General features: G+C 41.6%; 1 protein-coding gene across 1 annotated transcript in view; it reads left to right on the forward strand.

Annotated features, from left to right (window-relative positions):
• ELOVL2 (ELOVL fatty acid elongase 2) overlaps positions 1-17,582 on the forward strand; it is a 96,093-nt gene extending 78,511 nt beyond the window's left edge. Inside the window, exons 6-8 of the mRNA XM_084620285.1 lie at positions 1,528-1,652; positions 6,121-6,255; positions 13,721-17,582. Of these exons, the coding sequence (XP_084476411.1) occupies positions 1,528-1,652; positions 6,121-6,255; positions 13,721-13,849 (389 nt within the window). The 3' untranslated portion in view covers positions 13,850-17,582. The remainder of the gene's footprint in view (positions 1-1,527; positions 1,653-6,120; positions 6,256-13,720) is intronic.
• The last annotated feature ends 6,421 nt before the right edge of the window (positions 17,583-24,003 follow it).

Below are 24,003 nucleotides of genomic sequence, written 5' to 3' on the forward strand. Positions count from 1 at the left end.
TCCCGCATGAGGGAGACTTGCCTGTGCCAGCTAGGCATTAGCTCCCCAACACAACCAGCCTGTCAGCCACTCTAGCACTCTCCTCTATACCAGCCCTGCAGGTTGACAATAGATGTACCCCAGCCTCTGAGTCCCTTCAAAGTGTCCACCTGTGGTAAGCAGTCACTGGATACCCCCAGAAATCCCAGAGCCTCCATTCTCAAAGGAGCAGTGTGCCCCAATTTACCCATTTTACCTTAGAAAACTGCTTCTGTACCAAGAACAGCACTTGAGTTCAGTTACAGTAAAACAAAAGGAAACTGGTTTAAGAAAGGATAGAGATTCAAATCAGAAGCAAGTATAAGCCATGGAAACAAATGGTTACACACATCACAAAATCATAAAACACAAACTAGGACCTACATTTATTAATAGTCCCCTTTACTATTTAATAGAGTCGATTCTCACCCTAAAGTTCAGTCTTTTGCAACGCTTGCTAGTTCCAAAGAGCCACGACCCAATCTTTCAAGAAGCACCCCCACTCATAAAGGTACCTCCTCAGCGAGTGGATCCAGCATATTTTTCTCCATCCTGTGATATACTCAATGAGTTTTTATTCACAGAGAATGTGATCCCCAGGCTGTCACATTGTTCCTTTTCACTTCCAAGTGCTTTCAATGTTTATAGTTTATCTTTGATGGCTTCCATTGACTTTTCTGTGTTGGTGCAACGATGGACAATGAAGCAATGCATTACATATTAGCCTGGGAGGGGTGACAACCAATGGTCCCTCTAATTTTTGACAGGCCGTGTGTGCAAAAAATTTCTTCTGTGCAAATTTTGGACAGGCCGTGTGTGCAAAAAAGGTCTTCTGTGCAAATTGTTGTGCTTCTGTGCAAATTTTTGTGCGTGTGGTGTTTCGCCGTGTGCGCAGGGTTTAGGATCTGTGTGCGCGCGCTCACACGCACAGCTTAGAGGGAACAGTGGTAACAATTCCCTCCTGCTTAAACTAGTCATCACTGAGACATTCTCCTTGTAAACCACTTTCATTCCAAGACCATAAGGGTGTAATTTTCAGTATAGTTACATTGTTCCTTAACTATTCCCCGTACACACATCCCACAATGATTATGAGTATCGATAAATTACAGGCTTTCAGTACCGATAGCACATGCTAGACTTCATGGATAACTACAATGAAAGCACTGTGTGTGCCATGTCTGAGACAGGAGTTGCTTGCAAAGAAGAGTGAACGCTCTGCTAGCTGGTACCAATGGAACGTGTCACAGTAAGACTTTTTTGTGGTGGGGCGGGGAAGGGAAGGTGAGCAATCCCTAGTGTTGAATCCAGTGCAAGTCCAAGACCAGAAGTGAGAAAAGAAAAAGAAAAAGGTACAGAGGATTATTACTAGATGCAGTGGTAGAATGCTAGTGATCAGTAAAAGTTTACCAGGAAACATGTTCTTACAATTTACAGGGAGGGAAAGTCCTTCACCCCACCCCCAGTGATACCACTGAATAAAATGTTTTCTTTGTTGGATTCTTACAGGTTTCTTTGGACCCACCTTGAATAGTTTTATCCATGTTCTCATGTACTCCTACTATGGATTTTCCGTCATTCCTTCCATGCGCAAGTATCTGTGGTGGAAGAAATACCTCACTCAGGCACAACTGGTACATTTATATTTCACTTTCTCTTTACTTCGAATAGATGTTTTTTGTCCAAAGAGGTGGCATAAAACTGTAACCTTGAATATAAATCTTTTGAAATGTGGGAGAGGAAGGACCTCTGATTCAAATTCCTGTACCCAAATTCAACCCCAAAGTCTTTGTTTCCAGATCGGATCCAAAAGCAGCAATCTGGTGGAAAAAACCTCAGAGGGGTTCAGTATGATCAAATTCAAATTGTGCTGTCAAATCCAAATTCAGCCTCAAACACTAGAATAAACTTAATGTGGATCAAGATCTGAACAGGGTCTATGGAGCCAATTTTCATAAGGAATATGTTTATTCAATACTATCTTAATTCATCTGAACTGAACTCACAGAGTGGAACAGGACTGAAGTACTTAGCAAGTTATTTAAGCATGAGGATAGAATATCCAATTACTGTGGCTTTTAAAGTGTGGTTCTTCTCTGCAAAATAACTACATACATTAGACTTACTCCCTCAGTTTATTCAGTTACAACTGCTTACTTCACTGATGATGTTTTTATTGCTTTTTACTCCCGTTAGAGCTGCAAAGTCAATACAGCTCTGGCTCACACAAGACCACTAGGATTGTTAGCTAGGTTCTACTGTAGAATCCTTGTTGTTGGTGATACATGAGCCAGTGAGAATCCAGCTTGACCTATCTGTACTAACAGAAGTTAAACACACACACACACACACACACACACAAATGAACAAACATCCTTTTACTTGTGAAGTTTTCAGGTACTATTTGGCATCACTGAGAAACAGTCAATGTGCCCTCCTCCTCTTGTGCCATTTTTAGAGAGTAACTTTTAAGAGAAGAACCATTCTTTAAGTGAAACATGTTCATAAATGCAAAAAGGCAGACATATTAACTTGACTTAAGAGATACAAAACCTTACTATTAAGGCTAAGGATGTGAAATTGAGTTTTGCACCTACCTTAACAGCCATTTTCATTCCAAGTTTTTTGTTGTTGTTGTTGATATTGTTGTTTTTAACATAGCACATTGATTCTACTTATGGTTTAATTCTGATTTTAATTGTTTTAACCTTGTAGGATTACTGTCGGAGTCAAGCTTTTTAAAAGTGGACTCTAACTTGTCAGCATAAAAGAAAGATTTGCACACTTTTTTTGGCTGCCAATCTCTTCTTTCATTTAAAAGAAAATCTGGCCTATATTCTGTATTTGTTTAAGGGTAAAAATCTTAGGATTCATTTGGAAGTAAATACAATGGGCCTAATTCTTGCTATCAATAGAAGTTCACTGTGTGCAGTACTTTCCAGGATTGAGCCAGTAAAGATTCAAATGTAGCAACAGTGCAATGCAGTATACTTTGACAGTCTCATGTTTGGGGGCACAATTAAGACCAGTGTGAGGCTGTGTCACCACCTGTCCTGTAACCCTGGGTGCCTGAAATGCCCTACTGTTGTGCCTCACAACCTGGATGACAGCAGCTAGCATACAAGCATGCAGGTCACATCTTAAGCGTCTGTGTGCCATACATGCCTGGATCAGCAACTCTGACTCTCGCAGCCAGCCTGCAGCACAACAGTCTCACCATGGCTTCCACCAGCCTTGGTTACTACTAACAGACTGACCCGAACACACTCCCAGTCCTGTATTTTCCCAAAACCATGTACCCTTTAGCGTCTGGTCCTTTCCAGAACCACTCAGAGAAATAAAGTTAGTTGATCCTTTGAAGACAGACAAAAGCACATTGTAGATTAATTTAACTGGGGTAAATAACCCTTCCCTTCAAACAAATCACTGAATTGGTTTATAGTAAAAATAAAACAGATCTAAATGGTTACATGCAAATAGTGAAAACATGCATCTAAAACTCTAGAACTTAGTTTAGTTAGGTATAGACTTTATTCAAGATAGTTGATCTCACCAAACTGTCCTCCTTCCCAGCCATGGCTGACTTTTCCTCAGTCAGGACTTTCCACAGAAGTACAAGATGTAGTCTCCCCAGGTGAAAGATCTTTGCCTAAGCAGCTCTCTCACCTATATTCAGTTCCCAGAAATTCACCACCCTGCTGGTCAAAGGACCCATTTCTAATCAGCTTGCAAGAGAGCTTGGGTCTGTCTAGCGATGGATGCCAAAGATGGTTTCGGTCTTTGCTTAGATCTTTCAAAGTTCAGTGACCTAGTTTCAAGAGGCAGGACGAAGTAGAGAGTTTCCATTGTTTTGATTCTACAATTCTTAAATTTACATAGGAGACAGGTAAATAGCTCTGCTGATCCCACCTGTCTGGCAGAGACCTGTTTCTCCCTTTGATTGGACACAGACTGTGAAGTCTAATATCAAGGAGTATCCATAATTCCCTACAGTGTTTATATAAATATATTAAGCACCAGTGTGTCATAGGCTTTCATAAAACAGCTTATTTGATGAACTTTGTATACATTACTGTATTATTAAATAGTTGATTCAATTGCTGGTCACTTGAGGTTCAGACCCCGTCCATATAGCTCAGATAAAGTTTCTCTTTCCTTCTAGAGACTATCTGCACCCGATTGTTAGCTTGATAGCTTTGTTTACCTAATATGTAAATGGACCTTCACTCTCTCTGCCTGTTGACCAAGCATTCCTTTGTATAGGGCAGACCTATTTGCCAACTCTCCCTGCCAGACCTGGCTTAAACACATTTTAGTCATTGTTTCAGCATATAGCCATCACACTTAATACACACCACATACATTACTCAAGAATATTAATGATGTATCAGTAAGATATTAGATTTCGAATGATACATTACATGCTACCTTTTAAATAAATATCATGATACCATTGTGTGAGGTGTAATAAGTATGTCAGGCCTCACAAGTGTTGCTTTCTACAGTGTTATTGTAGCTGTGTCAGTCCCAGGATATTAGACAGACAAGGTGGTTGAGGTAATATCTTTTTACCTGGTGAGAGAGAAGCTTTCGAGCTCCACAGAGCTCGTCTGTATAAGCTCAAAAGCTTGTCTGCCTCACCAACAGAAATTGGTCCAATAAAAAATTTATTATTTCACCTACTTTGCCTGTAAGAGTTGCTAACACAGGATAACGAACCACAAATGGGCTTGTGTGTCATGAACAGTACACCATATTACTCAGTGAGGGAAGATAGTATTCAGTAGTGATTCTAGGAGACACTCAATAGGTCGTAAACCCTCCCCCCCATTATTTATGGCCTTCTTCATAGAAAATGGACACTACTAAATCATGGGAAATGCACCACTGATTAAAAAGTCATAAAAGCTATTAATTATTAAGATGATATACAGCTCAGTCAACTTTCCTATAGAGCTTTAAAATTGTATGACTTGAAAAAGCTTTGCATCAGCTACTGAGATGCATCAAAGTCTCTCCAAAGCAGGAAATGTAACCATAGTACAAGAAGAAAATGCAGAATCACAGAAAGATGCAAGAGCACAAGACAAACATTCTCTGATTTAGAAAAATCTGCTTTAGGCTTTGTGTACTGGATCCAGACATGTGCCCTTTGTAGTCAGCATTAATACATCGAGAATTATGCTGTTTCAAAAACATATCATGCTGTGCTCCTTACTGGTAGAAGCATGTTCTCTACACATTTGCATTTTAAAGAAGGCTTCTTTATTCTTATTTTGGGAACAGACACTAGCAAAAAAGCTCTAAAATGGTCTTGTGAAAATGTGTATTCTTGGAATCAGGAGTGCATCTTAGGTCTAAGTAGCTGATGCAAAGCTTTTTCAAGTCATACAATATTTGTTTTCCTGCACACTTAAAACAGAAGAATGCCTCATTCTAAATAAACTATATGCAGTACATTGGTTCCAGGAAGTACCCCATAATTCAGTTGGTTGAACAGGGTCATATGATCCAGCTAATTAGGCCGTGTTTGGTAATCCAAAAAAGTGAGATCTTTTGCAGCTCCCCTCCCCATCTCATTTCTGCTTTATTTGCTGTCTTCTTACACCTACAAACACAGTTCTTTACCTGACCCAGACTTCTAGTTTCGCTTTTAAAATGGATGTTCCATTTTTAGCTCAGTCTTCTGAAATGGCTTCCTCAGGTCTCAGATATTCCTCAGGTTTCTCTCAGGTTCTGCTTTAAAGATGATGCTGTAGGTGGCACAAAGTGTTCTAGGGGACATCACAGCCCCATTAAAAGAGAATAGCTACCAGTTTGCCAGCCAGTCCTGTAAGAAAACTTGTGTTTTCAAAAGTATCTATAAAATGCCAACCCTTAATTCTTTAGACCTTATATGAAAATAATTCTTACAGCCTCAGAACAATGCCCCCAACATAACGCTCACAAACTAAAAAAAATTATAATATGGAGAATGCATAGGAAATACCTGATTAAATGATCACCATCCTCTTTCCTGAAAATGCTCAAATAGTAATAACCCCCCCAAAAATAATCTCATCTAAATTTATATAAATAAAATGTCTGATCTATCTTTTACAGATTCAATTTCTGCTCACCATTATCCACACTCTTAGTGCAGCTGTGAAGCCATGTGGATTTCCTTTTGGTTGCCTCATGTTCCAGTCTTCATACATGGCCACACTGGTTATTCTGTTTATAAACTTTTATATTAAGGTAAGTTGGGGAACGTAAAAATCATACACTGAGGTCTGATTTCAGGTTATATTTATTTATCAAGCTCCTGATTTGCTGATGAGTGCAGCTTTCTGTGAATTTACACCACCATGCACTGTGCTACCAGAAATCAGAGATCTGGAATGTTTTGCCAAATGGACTGATATATGATATAAGAAATCTTAATACAATCAAGTTTTGGTAGCATTTTATTAAAAGAAAATGCCAGATTTTTTTGGTTTTGGTGGGTGGGTGTTTGTTGTTCTTGTTTTGTTTTGTTTTTTTTGTTTTTTTTTTTTTGCTATTATAGCAGTTGAGAAATATGGATGTTGTAAACTATGTAAAAAGATATACCTTCAAAAATTAAGTGATCCTGAGTTCAGGGAGATGCCATTTCCTTTCTCATTAAGTGCCCAATTCTACAGTGTTCTGAGCACTTTCTGCAAGCACCTTTCTGTCCTCAACTGCCAAGAAAAATAGCAAAGGAAATACAGTGACAGATAATAAGTGTTAACTTTTGAGCATTAAGGGCCTAACTGAAGTCAGTAGAAGGACCTCAGCAAATTCAGCAGGCACTGGATCAGGCTAGAAGGAACTAATCCTTCCAGCCTTCCTTGTGCAGTTAGCCCCATTGACTCCATCAGAACTACTAACATAAGGTTTATTCTCAAGAGTGAAGGCAGGCACTATCAAGCCAAAAATACAGATGCAATAGGCAATATGAAATGTCATAGGCAATTCTAAGAGTAATGAATAATGGTCATGGATTTTCTTTTAAACTTTATATTTGGGGTGGAGTGGTACCTTTTTTCATTTTTATTACCTTTTTTTTTTTAAATATAAAGAAAAATCAAGTACATGCAAATAAGCAGTAGGACTTATTTAGAATAGATGTAGAAAATATGCAGGAATATCCAAAACCCTATACAACTTTATTGATGGAGAACAGAAGATAATTCTCGTGAAAACAGTAGCATTAAATGGAGAATTCTGTATAATAAACTGCAAAATACATTTTAAAACAGAAAAAGTATATAGGCATTCCTAACCGAACCATTTATGTTAATCAGTTAATCATAAAGTGTCAGATTTACCTTGATAAATTGTCTAAGTATCTATCATGGAATCTGGCCCCATTCAAATCGATGGCAAAACTCCCAATGGATTTCAGTGAGGCCAGAATTTCACCCCTGCATTTGTTTTTGTTTGTGTTTTTTTTTTAAACTGTTAACACAACTTTTAACAGATGTTTGGGATTTAAACCAGACCTTCTTTCAATGTATTCTGTCCAACTAGGTTAAATGCAAGAGGCCAAATTATGTTCTCAATTCCACTAATCATCATTTTAAATTCAGAGCAATTCTACGGAGGTCAGGGGGGTACTCTGCATTTTCAACCATGCAGAAAAGCAGAGTTTGGCCAAAAGGAGTTAGTTATGCTTAATATATCCTTGCTTATAAAAAAGAACAAACAAAACAAAACAAAACAAAAAAAACAGGCAGTCACTGCAAAATGCAAGTTCCAGCCTCAAAGACTGAATTTGGTGCTGTTTTAATACAATGAGCCTTTTATCACTGGATAACCCTGTTGTAATGGCTGCAAATTAAGAAAAATTCAGGCAGAGTAAGTGATGTGTATATTAAAATGCCTTATCCAATACCCATGGAAGAATGGGGCATCAGATGGGGCCAACAATGAGCTGTGTCTCAAATTACATCCTTGTAGCCAGTTGATCAGATAAAAAAAAAAATTGGACAGACTTTCATGCAAGATAATAGTTGAATTCAACTCCCTAGTAGGTCTCACATCCTATCCATACAATTTAAACAGTGTTCAATGTGTACTGAACAGGTTTTGAGGCATTACTTTGATTTCACTTTCATTTCTAAATGCATGCTTGGAAATATCATCCTACTGTAGAAGTGAATTGAAATAAATTTCTTATTTTTTCCCATCCTTACATTTTCCCATATAATTTTTAAATTTTGATATGCTGATTCAGGGTACAAAACTCCAGAAAAGAAAGTAGAATTTTGATATAATTTTACACGTTTCCCCAGTCTTAACACAAACGAGTAGCAGTATCTGTTTTTGGAAGCTTTACGTTTAGGTCTTGTCTACACTGGCAAGTTTCTGTGCAATAAAGCAGCTTTTTTCAGTGTCACTCCCGAGGTGTACACACGGCCAAGCCACTTAGTGCGCAGAAACTGCAGTCGCAGCACATGGTGCTATAACCCCCTCCCCCCCCCGACAAGAGGCGTGCAGCTTTCTGCACCAGGGCTACAGCACCGCGGTGCCAGTGTAGACATCCTGATCGATGACAGCGCTGCAATTGGCCTCCGGGAGGTGTCCCACAATGCCTGTTCTCACCTCTCTGGTCATCAGTTTGAGCTCTACTGCCCTGCCCTCAGGTGGCCAACCATGAGCCCCCCGCCCCTTAAATTCCTTAGGAATATTGAAAGTCCCCTTCCTGTTTGCTCAGTGACGCGTGCAGGGGTCTCAGTGCATCTTTCCAGGTGGCCATGCCTGCTCCACGCGCCAGGTGATCCCCCACTTGGAGCAATGCCGAGCTTCTGGACATCAGCATTTGGGGGAGAGGAGGCTGTCCAGTCCCAGCTGTGCTCCAGCCATAGGAATTAAGATACCTACGGACAGATTTCACGATGCATGACAGAAAGAGGCCATGACCGGGACACACTGCAGCGCAGGGTCACAGTGAAGGAGCTGCGGAACGCCGACCACAAGGCACCAGAAGCAAACCGCCGCTCTGGTGCTGCACCCACGCGCTGTCGGTTCTACAGAGAGCTGGATGCAATACCTGCCAGCAACTCTACCTCCACTGTGAAGACCATTGTGGATACTTCGGAGGTTCATGTGCCAGTCAAGAGTGCACCAAGCCAGGAAGAGGAAATCTTGGACGAGGAGGGGGAGGGGGACCCAGAGGCAGAGGACAACTCGGAGGCCAGAGATGCATGCAGCCAGGAGCTCTTCTCTATCCCGGGGGAGGCTAGCCAGTCACAGCAGGTGGAGCTTGGTGAAGCGCAAACAGGAGAGGAGGCCCGGGGTAAGTGGCTTTGATTCTGGGAATTGCTGAAGCGAGTTGTTGGGGACTGGAGGGTTGAAGAAAGCAGTCTTGTGTTTGTACGATGTGCGTACCACCACATGCCTAGTCTGAGCAGCGGAACAGGGTGTTGATTGACTCGCTCACTTCATGGGAATCTGCCTCACGGATCTCCACAAAACCCTCATGGAGCCACAGTCTTGGAGAAGACCGTCCCTTGATTCCCTGCTCACCCTCAGCCTCAAGATATCTTCCATAAGGAATATAGCCTGTGGAAAATGTGGGGGACAGGAATGATTAAAAGGCCCCCCCCACACAGTGCTGGCTCTCCCCAAGAGCCACATGCCCAGTGTACAGCAGGGTCCAGGAAGAGTGATTTCCCCTGCCCCTGCAGTTACTCACCATTTTGGGGGTTTTGTGGCTCATGTGTGCTTGCCTGGGGTCAGCCAGTGACAGGTATGTGAATAGTTGCTGTGTTTTAAATCACCGAATCAGTGGTCTCTGTATTGCAAACAACACTGCTTCTGTAAAACGTTGCATTTTGGCTTCACAGAGATGACCTTGGGAGCCCATATTCCCTCTTTGTTATTGCCAGCTGAAATGCTGCACAGAATTAGAAAGCAGCCACGAAAAACTAAAGAGGACTTTCTGCGTGATGTCATGATGCACTCTGCGGCCAAAAAACGTGAATTGAAGGAGTGGTGGGACAGAAGGAGAATGTTGTGGCATGCCAGAATGAAGCCACGGAGCAGCTCAAACATTATGGAGTGCCAAGCGGACACATTCCAGGAGCTATTAGCAGCTCTGCGCCTGCCCACCCCTGCAGCTGCTGTCACAAAACACTTTCCTATGCTCCCCTGGACACTGCCAACACACTCTTATCAACCTCCTGGCTCCAGTCTGTACCCGCTGCATTCCACTCCCATCCCGTCACAGTCCAGCCCTGTGGACTTCCAGTACCCACTGCACTCAACACCCATCCCTCTGTAGTTGAGCCCTGCTGAAGAACAGTACCCGCTGCATTGTACTCCAAAGGACAAGGTTGCATAGGATACCTGGACATACACAAATCTTTAACCGTCCCGGGACCCCACATCCTCTTGGGACCTTCCCTTCCCCCATCCTCCTCAGCAGGGATGTATTTTTTGTTTGTCTCTCTCCTCCAGTTGTTTTTTAATAAAAGAATTGTGTTGGTTTGAAAGCAGTCTTTATTCCATCAACTGAAAGCAAACAGAGACCTGAAAAGCAACAGGCAATTTTCTTAAACCTTCACAATGAATCATCTGCACCGATCACAATCACCTCTTAGCATTACAAGCACTGCACTCCCAAGCATAGCAACAAATATTAGTGGACTTCAGCTTCAGATTGCTGCCTCAAGGCATCCCTGATCCTTATGGCCCCGTGCTGCGCCCCTCTAATAGCCCTGGTCTCTGGCTGTTCAAATTCAGCCTCCAGGCGCTGAGTCTCAGTGGTCCAGCCCTGAGTGAAACTTTCACCCTTCCCTTCACAATTATGATGGAGCATACTGCACATGGCTATATATTGTCATTGGCCAGGTCCAGCCTCCCATATAGGCAGCACCAGTGGGCCTTTAAATGGCCAAAAGCACACTCAGCATTCATTCTGTGCTTGCTCAGCCTGTTGTTGAACCACTCCTTTCTGCTGTCAAGGTTCCCTGTATATGGCTTCATAAGCCATGGCATTAAGGGGTAGGCAGGGTCTCCCAGGATCATAGTGGGCATTTTGACTTCCCCTACAGCGATCTTCTGATCTGGGAAGAAACCCCCTGCTTGCAGTTTCCTGAACAGGCCAATGTTCCGAAAGATGTTTGTGTCATGCACCTTTCTGGACCAGCCTGCGTTAATGTCTGTGAAACTCCCACAGTGATCCACAAGTGCCTGGAGAACCATTGAGAAATACCCCTTCCGATTAATGTACTTGGAGGCTAGATGGTCTGGTGCCAGAATTGGAATATGCATGCCATCTATCGCCCCTCTGCAGTAAGGGAAGTCCATTTGTGCAAAGCCATCCACAATGTCACGCACTTTGCCCAGAGTCATGGTCTTTCAGAGCAGAATGTGATTAATGGCCCTACAGACTTCCGTTAACACGTGTCCAAAGGTAGACTTTCCCACTCCGAACTGGTTAGCAACCGATCGGTAGCAATCTGGAGTAGCCAGCTTCCACAATCACCACGCGCTTCTCCAGCAACAGGGCAGCTCTCATTCTCGTGTCCTTGCGCCGCAGGGCTGGGGTGAGCTCTTCACACAGTCCCATGAACGTGGCTTTCCTCATATGAAAGTTCTGCAGCCACTGCTCATCATCCCAGACGTGCATCATGATGTGATCCCACCACTCAGTGCTTGTTTCCCGAGCCCAGAAGCGGCGTTCCATTGCGGTCAGCACCTCCGTGAATGCCACAAGCAATCTCGTGTTGTAGCTACTATGTGTGGCGAGATCAATGTTGAACTCCTCTTGCATTTGTAGTGTAAGGAATAACTCCACTGCCCCTCGTGACATGTTGGTCAGAGCAAGCAGCAGACTGGTCTGCAGTGCGGGATCCGTTCCTGTAGCCCGAAGAGACAGGGCGCGCAGTACACAAACCGTTGAAAGATGGTGCCAAATGCGGACGGAAGTACAGGGATTGCTGGGATGCGAAGCAATGTATCACGGGTCATTGGGACAGGACCCAGGATGCCCCGCGACCCCCTCCATCTTCCCACAACTCTTAGTGGCGGAAGAGGAAGAGATGCTCTGTGGGATAGCTGCCCAGAGTGCACTGCTCTGAATACCGCTGCAAGTGCCGCAAGTGTGAACACGCTATTGTGCGGGCAGCTGTCAGTGTGAACACACAACAGCGGTTTCCCCTCAGAGCTCTCCGAGTGGTGCTGTAACTGCCCACAATGTAACTCTGCCAGTTTAGACTTATTTTAAGAGATTAGGTAAGGCAAGTCAAAGAATAATAACCCCTGATCTTGTTGAAATCAGTATTTAGACTGATTATTGATCAATTATTATTAATTATTGAAAAGAGATTAACTACTGATCAACATAGATGCCCACTTCAACTTGTCTGCATTTTCCTCAGTAGGATGCATGCCCATTAACGTCTAGTTGCTCATTTACCAGTTGGGATGTGAACAGGCCTGTTGCGAGACCACAAACTGTTTTATGTGAGTCAAAGAAATATGGCCATACATCGGCAAACATTACTAGTTGTAAGTAAAGGACTCTGGCTAGAAGTTGTAGAGGAGGATGAAAGAAAAGGAACCTCTATCAATTTTTAATATTTTGGGGAGGCTCACATAGAAAGAGCATTATTAGAAAAAGTCAACAGGCATTGGTGCTTAGCTCTAAAAGCGAGCATCAAATTGAAGAAGTGTCAGGTGCAATTTACATTTCTCAAGTTTGTAAATGGAAAATAATTTTAGAAATTATAGGTGACAGGAAAGTTAACACATTTTAAAATATCAGCTGTACAGTATGGGGTTTGGAGCCTGTTGAGGTCTGTTAAAATAAACAGGTTGAGATTTGCCGAAATAAATCGGTTAGTCTTTAAGGTGCCATCAGACTCCTTGTTGTTTTTGTGGATACAGACTAATACAGCTATCCCTCTGATACTTGTTAAAATACATGTTTGCTTTAGATAGATTGGATGGATAGATTAGATAGATCAAAAGGGAAGAAAATTAAATGAGACCCACAAAGTACAGTCAATGAAAGACACAGTGATTTGTCTAATACTCAGAACACAGTAGCTCAAGGGTTCTGGTCTAAGCAGAAGTGACCCATCATCCTGTTCTATTAGGGTTCCTATCCTGCACTCATCATGGTGGTATGTTACAGTCATTTGGTGGCCTTTGTGAAATGTTTTACTTTCCCCCCCCCCTCTTGATTTTTATATAGTTCTTATCACTCCAGCTTCTGAGCTCCTCACAATCATTGATTAAATTAACCCTTACAATAGCCTTGTGAGGTAGTAAAGTATTAGGACTGACTCAGATGATCTGGCTCTGCCATAGACCTTGGACAGTGGCTCGATTCCTCATATGGAAAATGGGGATAATAGCACTTCCTTTGCCTGTGTTGTTTATTTCAGTCTTTGGGGCAGGGGCTGTTTCTTACTCTATGTGTACATACAGCGCCTAGCACAATGGGTCCTTTGTCTCAGTCGAGATCTTTAGGTGTTACAGTAATACCAATAAATACATCCTATATTGTACATAGGACAGCTTTCTTAGTTCAACCTATAAGCAGATACATATTTGCCTCTAGAGAACAGCTGAGAGCTCTAGTCAAACTTTTACAATTAACTGTAAGAAGTACATTGGTGTGGGAGGGGAGGGGAATGCTTCTACTAAATTAAATCAATTATTTACCTTGGGATTTTGCTCTTTATAGACATACCAGAAAAGGCCTTCAAGAACCGATCTGAAGAAGGTCCCTCCTGTGACAGAAATCAGGAATGGTTTCCATAAAGACTACGTTGCTGCAGCCAATGGGGTTCTGAACAATAAGAAAGCACAATAAGTACAGTAACTCAATACTACATTGTAGTATTTTTCACTTTTTCTAAATAAAAAAAAGAGACTGAGTTACAAGACAGTTTTAGTGTAAACTCTGACTCAGTTTGGTTACATTTGTCAGGTCTTTGTACCAAACATTTATTAATGTTTTGCTATTTAGATTTTAACAGCGTGTAGCTTTAAGTGCTTTGTCCAAGATCCAAAATGTCCAAAATGAGAGAGGCCATGAGAGACATCATCCCCTTCCCACATGCAAAGGTACATTTAACAGTCTCTAATGCTGACACAATGCCTTACAAAACATTTCACTGGGAAACCCAAAGAGTGGTCACATTTTTGTGGTAGCCTTCAAAAGGTAGGGTTTTATTCAGACTAAAAGGTTTTGGCACATCCTGTGTACATGGAGGGTCTCCAGAGTGTCATATTCCTTCGCTGACTTAAGCTAAAAGGCAGCTGAGTGGTCAACCTGTTTTGACTAATTTAGCCGAGACCACCTATGGAAATCAAACAGGATAGATAATTCATATCAATGCCCAACTCCATTAGCACCCCTGTTCAGCCCCTTCAATGCATCTCTCAAAACACATTCCATCATGTGTCAGTCCTGTGTACATCAATCCTCCCTCCATCATCGTAAAAATTATTTTCATTTCTGGAAAATAATGCAACTAATGGCAGAATTATTGTCATAGTCCCTGTGCCCCACATTTACAACTTCAGCATGCACAGAAATATGCACCACACATATTTGCTTTATGCCTAATCCAAAACTCTTTGAAGACAACGGGAGTCTGTTGACTTTGGTGGGTTTTGGAACAGATTTACAGTCTCTTTGGCCTTGTCTAGATTAGGATTTAAAGGTGTGATGTTAGATGCAGTTACCTAACTCCATTTAATTAACTCCTTTGAGAACTCTAGTTGAGACAAAGCAGTTGTACTTTAGAGGGTGCTGGTTGGTCCAGTTAAAGCTAGGAGAAATTTCTGCGTAAATTCTTGACCACTTGTCACCAAAGCAGAGTTGACAGGAAATCCCATGATTTTTAATTTAATTTAAAAACATAACCTAGTGAGGACAAGCCCTTAAAAGCCACAAAGAGTCTCAAATGCATGTGAAAGAAAATACCAATGCACAAGCAACATGTGAGAATCAAATTCACATGCTATATGAGAAAGGGCTCTGGAAGAGCAATTGAACCTTAAAAGGAGTGAATCCAGGACACATCCTATAGGAATTGCCATATCAGAACTGATCAGTCGTCCATCGGTCCAGTTTCCAACAGTCACTTATGGAGAGTGCACCATATGAAGATGTAAAAAAGTACCAGGTTGTGCTACTGTATTCTGTAAAGAGGGATGGAGGAGAAATTGTTTCCTATCTATAGCTATTGAGCTGGTTGTGCCTTGAAGTAAGAAGATCATTGGCCCTTGTAATTTTATCCTTACAGATACTATTCTTAGTCAAATAAATGCTATTAGTCAATTTTATTTACTCTTACCAAACTATTCACCTCAGTAACATCCTGCAGCAGTGAGTTCCCTAGGTTAACTGGACATTCCTTTTTAAAAAGTATTTCCCCATATCCATTTCATTTATTTATTTTTGCATTTACCTGCCTAGTCCCATCCTATTCCTGCATTATGAGACAGAGCAGAGCACATCTCCTCTAATTCTCTTTTTCAAACTAAGTAGTTCTAGCTTCTTCAAACCCCTCTTATATGGAAACACTGCTAACTCAAAAAAATCTTTCTAGTAATTTTTTACTGCCCTTTACTAGATAATGAACATAAATCCCATCCCAGCAGCTCCCACAAGTTCCAAAAGCTTTGTAGAAATGCTATTGACCGGCCCTCTCTCTCATTGGCTTGTTGAGGTGAGCACCTGAGAGAGCAGAGGTACCGAAGGGATGAAAGAACTTCAAAATCCCTGGCCACAAATTCTCCCAGACTGTCTGGTGACTCCACTCTCTCTTCTGACTAAGCCCATGGCCCCAGAAGTAGCACATGTGAAGAGACGGCCAACTGCCTCAGGAAATAGCGTATGCAGGCAGACACCAGGTTAAGTGAGTAGAAATATTAGTAGAAGGAAGAAGGGGCAGACACACTAGGGACTTGGAAGCAATAAGAATAGGAGCAGATTGAGGTGATGGGATAATACAGGAGAGGATGAACATTTTCGATCAGTGGGAAGAATGGGAAGGGGTCATTTCAGAGTTCAGTCTGAATGCGTGCCTGTAAGCCCATGGACCTGTCTGAAGAGAGGCAGATCCCTGATTTGAACCTCTTCTAGTTATGACTGACTGCTTGAATGCAACCATTATGCTGAAGCAGAAGATTGAAATCCCCACTGCAGCACAGACAGCTCACTTAAGCAGCCTTGTTACTGTGCAATGTCTTAATACATCAGATTACCAAAACTAGCTGCAGTAGTCAAGTATTTAAATAAATGACACTGGAATATCTTCTAACTCCTGCTCATTGCATCACACAGTCACATTCTTGCTCCTCCTTGAGCTGATGTCTTCATTCTGTCCACAATGCAAGTCTCACCCTTCCCAGACACCTTTAAAAAAAATACAAAAAAACTAAACTCAGAATTAATCAGCATCGATGAATAGCTTAAGTTGGCTCTTCAGAAAGACCTTGCTTGGCAGTTCTCTCCAATAAACATTGTAAGAATCCCAAGAAGTGAGCAACTAGACAATCGGATTCAAATGGGAAGTTAGAGACAAGGTGGGTGAGATAATATCTTCTATTGGTGGGAGAGACAAGCTTTCAATCTACACAGAGCTCTTTTTCAGGTCACTGAAAGACATCATCCCATCCATCTGGTCTCTCCAATATCCTGGGACCAACATGGCTACAACAACACTGCAAACCTCAAATGGGAAGTGAAAGTTCTTTAAATGCGTGTAAAACTTTGGAAGACCTTGCAGGTGTAGATTTTGTATGAGAAACGTCTCCAACTGTGACGGGCACAGACAAAAGCAGGTCAACTGACTAGATGGGGGAGGAGGCAGCTGGTCAATGACTAGAAGTAAATTGAAATGATGGGTTATTAGACTTAGGAGCTAGTGCCTAGGCACCACCTGTCACCAAAGCAGCTGACAGGAAATCCCATGATTTTTCATATAGTCAGTTGTCACTCTGCCTCTCAGACACATTACTAGAAGTCATTTTAGCCTCATATCAGGAGCAAGATTTCAGAGTCAGAAGGCATAATTATTAATTGGGTTGTCACGCAAGTTAATCTCAGACACACGATATACAGGTGGGGCAATGAAGAGGTTTTGTGGCCCAACATGGAATCCCGAGTTTAGTCTGAATAGAATCCATAACCTTTGGGTGCAGAGAGCAGGAATATGTTCCTAAACATTCATTTGACTGGCAGTCTGGAAAACATCAGCATTCTAATGGTTAAAGTCTACTCAGAAAACCAAACCCAGATAAGTTTAAAGGTTGTCTTGTTTCATTGAAGCCTAATTTTAAAAGGGGGAAAAAAAAAAAAAAAGGATTACCTTACTTGAAATGTTTAAAGGGCTGAAAAAATATATATACATAAATGCGTCACCTTACCAATCCAAACCACCAGGAAGACTGGAATCAGGTATATTCCGAGTTCTTCACACGTATTTTAACACCAAAATGCTGCAACTTTGAAAAACAAAAAAGGTGTCGACTTTTTAAACTGATTTTCCTGTAACACTTAACATGGTAAATAAACAAAAGTTTTACAATCAGTCTTTTCTTTGTTATTTGAGGCATAAATAGCTTGGGGGGGGGGTCAGACTATCTGAGGCAATCTTTTCCTGGAACTTGGACAGAGAGAACCGTTTGACGGACATTCACCTGGGTGTAGATGGTCTGAAAAAAACCCTCCACAGCTTCAAGTACCCCCTGCCCTCAAGCAAGTTTCACTGAGCAAAGGTTTTAGGGCAATTGCTGGCTATGCTTCCCCTTGATGTCAGTTTTTCAGGGGAAGCTACCATTGAAACTGTGAATGGGTGGAGTTTCCAACCCCACTCTGCACACATGAATTAGCATTCAAACTAAGCACACGCACGCGAGTGTCCAAACAGAGGGAGAGTGCATCTCAACACCCTGCATTCCGAGTTAAGCCTTTGCTGGGGCATAAGTGCTGGAACTAGGGGTGATGCTGAACCCCTTGGTTTGAAGTGGTTTCCATTATATCCAGGGTTTGCAGTTTGGTTCAATGGCTCTCAGCACCTCCCACTATAAAAATTGCCCCAGCAGCCCTGTCCTGGAGTTTTCCCTTTTCTTAGGCTGAACTTCCACCCAAACTGGACTGCTTCCAGAATTTTTTCCATTCGATTCCCTGCTGTCTCACGTTCCCTAACCCGTCTCCCTGCTTTATAGATTCCCCACCTTGCATTCTCTCAAGTTGGAGATAGTGGGACCTATCTGACCCAGATGACATGACACACACAAAAAATGAACAGCCTTGAGATGGTCTCAGTGAGAATTACATTATGTATTGCACAGGAGGGAGAAGGTGAACCACCACAATCCAGTTCATATTGTTCAAGCTTATTCTAGCACCTATTTGAAGGATTGTAGATTTTTTTTTTGGGGGGGGGGGGGAGAAATGTATTCTGAATCAAGTTCTATTCTAACTACAATCTTCCTTGCCCATTTAAATAACAGAGCTCACAAGCATATTTTGCCAGGCACTAGAATTTGAGGGTGCTGTGGAATAACTTTGCAGCATGGTGATATAGCTTTACAGTTTCTCTTACGGTTAATAGGATTCACAGAACTTGATCCTCCCCCTGAATTCATACTCTGGTAAAGGAGAGTTATGCTAGTTTATGCATTCATTTGGAGAGAGCTGGACAGAGATGGGCCTCAATCCAGCTTCCTTTATTGCATTTGTAATTAGTTGTGCCCACAGTTCCATTATTTGAAGATTTACCTACCCGATTTAAGGCTGAGGCAATTTTAACTTACAAACAAAACAAACCAACCAACAGCCAGAAGTTTCTGGAACTCCAACCACCCCCCCCCCACTACGACACAAGCAGCTGGATTTTGTGTACCCAATAACAGTTCTCTCAATAGTCACGGTTTTCCTTAGGGAAGGGTAAAGGGTACATAGGCTTGAACACCCATTTCAAACGGTTTCATTCTACTCTAATTTAGTGGCTGAAATGAAGTCATGCATGGGAAGTTTCAGCCACAAAGGAAAACTGTCAAAGTTGTGAGCACTCAAAAAGAGGGCGCTAATGCTCAGAGATGCTGAGTAGTTACAGTTTTCAAAGGCCATGGCAGTTATTGATGCTGAACACCCATTAGGATTAAACCCAGTCTGAGAGTGCTCTCAAGCTTAATTACAACAGCTCTGAATGCTACCCTAAGACTCTGAATTATTATGGGAAGCAGGAAGAGCCCCGACGACTGGGTCATGAAAGAAGTACTTCAATAGTGTTCCTGGAAAGAGCTAAACAAATCAGTGCCATGACCACCACTGGTTACAAAGAGGATTCAGTTTGGCAGACTGCCCCTGCCAGCAACCATAAAATGGCTTTACCAATAAAAATGGAACATGTCTCCATTAGTACGGTATGGGACACACAATGCCATTTTCACACAAAGCGGTGATATATTGCAACGTTGTCATCTGCTCAAAGCTTGTCAGTCTCTGAACATCCTTCCCATCCCCCACCCCCATTATGGTAAATTCATATGCAATTAAGTAAGTTCTCCACCTCAGACCAGCTGAATGTGAAGTCTGACAAGAGCAAAGAGACCCCAGACCCATTTAATTTGGCAGTGCATTCCTCAGCTCCATGGGAACAAAGGAAGGAGATCTTCCCCTCACCCCCAAACACACTACAGAGCAGTAACAGTGTTGTTTCTTGTCACTAACCTAGCCTAAAGGTTCTACAGCCTCTCTCTCTTTTCCACTCATGGAGGAACAACTCTAGATCCAACAATGGGCTTCCTTGCTGGGAGCTCCCATGGTGTGCAGGGGATGCCAACCACCTGCATGAGCTCTTCCCATCCAGCCTTCCCTCTACAACGGAACTGCCATGATCCCACTATGTCTGAGGCCCTGCCCTCCTACAGAGGATTTGGGTCTAAGAAACTGCTTTTTCTTTTTTATTGTCAGACTGAATGAGCCTCAGGAGTAGACAAGTGTCCTGGTTAGATAAACAGCTGCCATAGCATACCTCAGTGTATTGCAGTTAGGAATAAGTACCACAGTGGGACAGTCTTTCAACTCACTTCATAAGTCTTTTGTAATCTATGCCATTCATTTACTACAATCATTTCCCCCTGCATTTGTGGTTACCTGCTATGATACACATTGCCAAAAATTAGTTAAATTACTCCAATCCACTAACATATCAAACAAGCCAAGCAAACCTGGTGTGCATTCACTTATATTTTTAATCTCTAGTGTAACTCTTCGCACACTTGAAAGGTCTTGGAAGAATTTAAACAACAACAAAGCTATTGCTGGGGGGGAAAAAAAGCCTCAAGTTTGGCTGGCCCAGTTTTTCTTCTAAGCTCCCAGAGGAAAATGGCCAAATGTATCCATCTGTAAAGGAACTTGAAATTTTAAAAAAAAGTTACCCTCATCCACCAATACAAGACACAACTAAACTGAACACAAACAATGCTTGCTATAACTCTGCTGAAGCTCCTTTAATCGAACACAATCTCTGAAGGTGGACATATGATCTGATAAACATAGATGAGGTTATTTTAAGCTATCCCTGCTGTATCTACTGTGAAATAATTCATGCAACACATCAAATATTTCTGTCACTGCCTCTTGACAGGCAGCATTACCCACTAGAACCCTAGCAGGCTGAAAGCTGTGGTTTGAAGGAGAATCCTCTAATACCAGAAACAGACACATGGAACCACAGTCTTAACTTTATCACTCCTGGCTTTTGGTATTTCTAGGTGTGTACTTGAAAAGACTAAATCCTCCTTTAAGAGGCAAGTTTTTAATCAGAGGATGGTTTCTATAACTTTTGGGAATGGGTCAGTTTGCATTTTCTAGCCTCAGATACAGTCCCAATCAAAAAAAGTCATTGAACCAAAAAGGGTGCAGTGTCATTTATAATATTTATAAGATAGTCTTGTCCTCCTGCCTACACAATTCAATAACATCTGAGTTTACATTGTACTGTACTGTAGCTCTGCAGGCACTTTCAGTCTCACAGGAACTTTGAATTCCCCAAACACTCCCTGATTATAGGCCTCGTTTAGAGGACAAGTTTTTACAAATGTTTAGTTAGTTTTTTTTATTTAAATTGGTCCTTGTCTGTTGGCTGATCCTTTGATTCCTGCTTTGATTTCCCATTCTTCCTCCCCCACCCCAGGAATTCCACCAGTAGGTGTCTGGTAAGAAAACCAGATCAAATATAATCAACAACTTCAGATTCAAAATTAAAACAGAGGCAGGTATGCAAGTGCCTCTCCTATCTTTCACTGAAGTGCATAAACCTCTCCGTGGGGGGGCATAGCAGAGCAAGAGAAGGAAAGGACATGACAGAGAAAATAGTGGATAGGCAAACCCCGTATAACATCACTTTCACATGTTACCAGCCTTCAGGGAAATTAAAAACATTCATTTCTGAAGATACTCTATTCTAAATATTAATTCTTCTTAACATTTAACTACAACCCAGAGGCCACATTCACCTTCTGCATGCCAAGTCTGTGAGGATAGGCTAAGGGAGAAAGGAGAGAGAAGAGGGTCCTCCACTTATTAGGGTCCTATAGAAAACAAAACACACAAAAAAAATCAGACTGTTCAGGGGATCGTCGTCCTCCTTTAAGATCAGCTTTGCAGGGTTTCGTAGGCACACATATTGCAGCTAGTGGTCTCAGCACTGTATGATTGCAACGTGGTAATGATTGTTTTGGGGGTGGGGTGGAAGACAGCCTAGTTCTAGTTCCAATAGGAGAGGTCCCGATGCGCCCGTGAGCAGCAGATTAAAGACTGACCACCACTGGATTACTTTTCTTAGGACAAAAGATATAGTTCATAGTGGTTTATAGTCACCATATTCTATTCCCCCAATTTTGCCACTACCATCATTATCATCCCCCATATTCCATGTAAACGGGCAACAGAAATATCAAACGATGATTCAAGGGAAAGGGATCTTTTTAAGTGGGTTACACGGTTCTAGAGCAACTCTGTTCACATCAGAATGTACATATTTCATTGCACGCAGTTGCATTTACTGCTCTTTTTGCTCCTTCAGTCACATGAAGGATTTCTTCCCCTCTAGTTGTACTTTCCTTTAAAAACTAACGCATCTATTTTTTTTTTTAAATGTGATGCTCAGGCAGTCAGGTCTGTGCAAACACACAGAAAGAATCAAGTTCCCATGCTCAGTTTTGTCAGGGCAACAACCCCTCAGACTACATGAAGTTCAACTATGCCTAGATACTAGCAGAAGTGCTATTCTCCTCATTGAATCACACGAATGCTGGTTCCTTAAATAAAGTTCACCTCTTGACCAGGATTATTTTTAGTACCAGACATTTAAAAATATAGATCACATGAAAAGTTATGGAAAGTGCAAGTTACATCTTGTTGACGAATATATTCAGGCTAGCATAGATACATATAATATATATAATATTATTCACACTATATATATTAGCATTTATTAAGCATAAGTAGCATTAAGCACAATTATAGCAGTTATATAGCCTAAATTGGCCTTTGATTTTTATATAACCCTGCTCACTTATGCTAAGTATCCCATAATCCCTTGCACTCACTGAAGTAAATTTTGGCTTAAGGAAATAGGGAATCTGTCAAGATCAGGATAGATCAATTCTTTACCATAGCAACAAAGAGAGCTACCCTCACAGGCCTGTACTGGAATGTCCCAAAGAAAGAGGACAAGGCATATGATTGTTCTACCCTAGAACAAACCTAGGAGGGGTCTTCATATCCTTTGGCACCTGAAATGCCTGTGTTCAGAACAAAGAGGTAAGGGGTAACCCATCGTACCAGAAAAACAAGAGAGAGAGCCGATTCGTTGAACCTAGCTTCAGCAGATATGCATGGTACCTTTTACTTGTGAGGTGTAACTTTGGAAGTGCAACTTCTGTGTAAGGTGAATGCAACATCGCTTCATGAGACAGCTTCCCAGAGACTGGTATCACATAAAACCATTTTCCTGTACCATATTATTACTGGGCTATAGAAATAAACCTGACTGACACTGATTATTTCGTATCCAGTATATTCCATAATAAACTAGAGAGCGTGGTCAAGCACTTGATGGTACAAATGATCAACAATCTACTCCATCCTTCTGGCAAACAAAAGCTCGTTACCAACATCTTATCTATTCTCAGAGGTCTGCTCTGTTTGATTAAACCCATCTCCAAATTGTTCTATTATACATATGAAATTGGACCATTGGATAATGATTCTAAAAGAGATATCACAGCATTTATGCGCAAACAGAAGCGTTACTGCACAATATATTGGGCGCTGTGTGTCTGCCAGAAAATACAATACCAGAACTTACAAAGCTGCACTGACATTCCCCCAGGTGGAAAAGGGGCATTTTTGGTTTTAATTTTTCCAATCAACCTTTACCGTAACAGCAAGTACAGTGCTTATCTGTAGCTGCTTCCTCTTCCCCTCCACCCCCCTTCCTGCTGGAACAGAAATCATGCTTCCAGAGCATCAGCTAAAGCTATCAAAATGTAGGCATGATCTTCAGCAAATGATCATGTGCAAAGAGACACAGACTACACACTGCCCTGCTCTTTGACGCTATGTTACATGATCTTCATAGGCAGGAATAGCATGATCTCCAAGGAGGCAAACTATGATGAAATTAGACACTGACAGATTTGAGTCATACCAAAAGTAGTTTGTTATGAACTTTTTATGTAATTTACAGCGAAATATTCCCTTGATTCTAACGCTCACAGTTAGCCAGGATCTGTTTTATAAAGCTTTGAACTTCATATAAATCATTTATAAATCAGCACTAAATTAAATTAAACATGAAAACTAGCCATGAGAATTGTTCAATTCATATAAAATTCTAGCAGTTTTATTACTATTTAGGCCCCAAATCAAGCTCATTTAATGTTTTTGTGAAGATACATTTGAAGGTGATCTGATGCAAATACATTTTTTTAGTT

Source organism: Lepidochelys olivacea (genome assembly GCF_965140295.1).
Source record: "Lepidochelys olivacea isolate rLepOli2 genome assembly, chromosome: 2".
Classification (NCBI taxonomy): domain Eukaryota; kingdom Metazoa; phylum Chordata; order Testudines; family Cheloniidae; genus Lepidochelys; species Lepidochelys olivacea.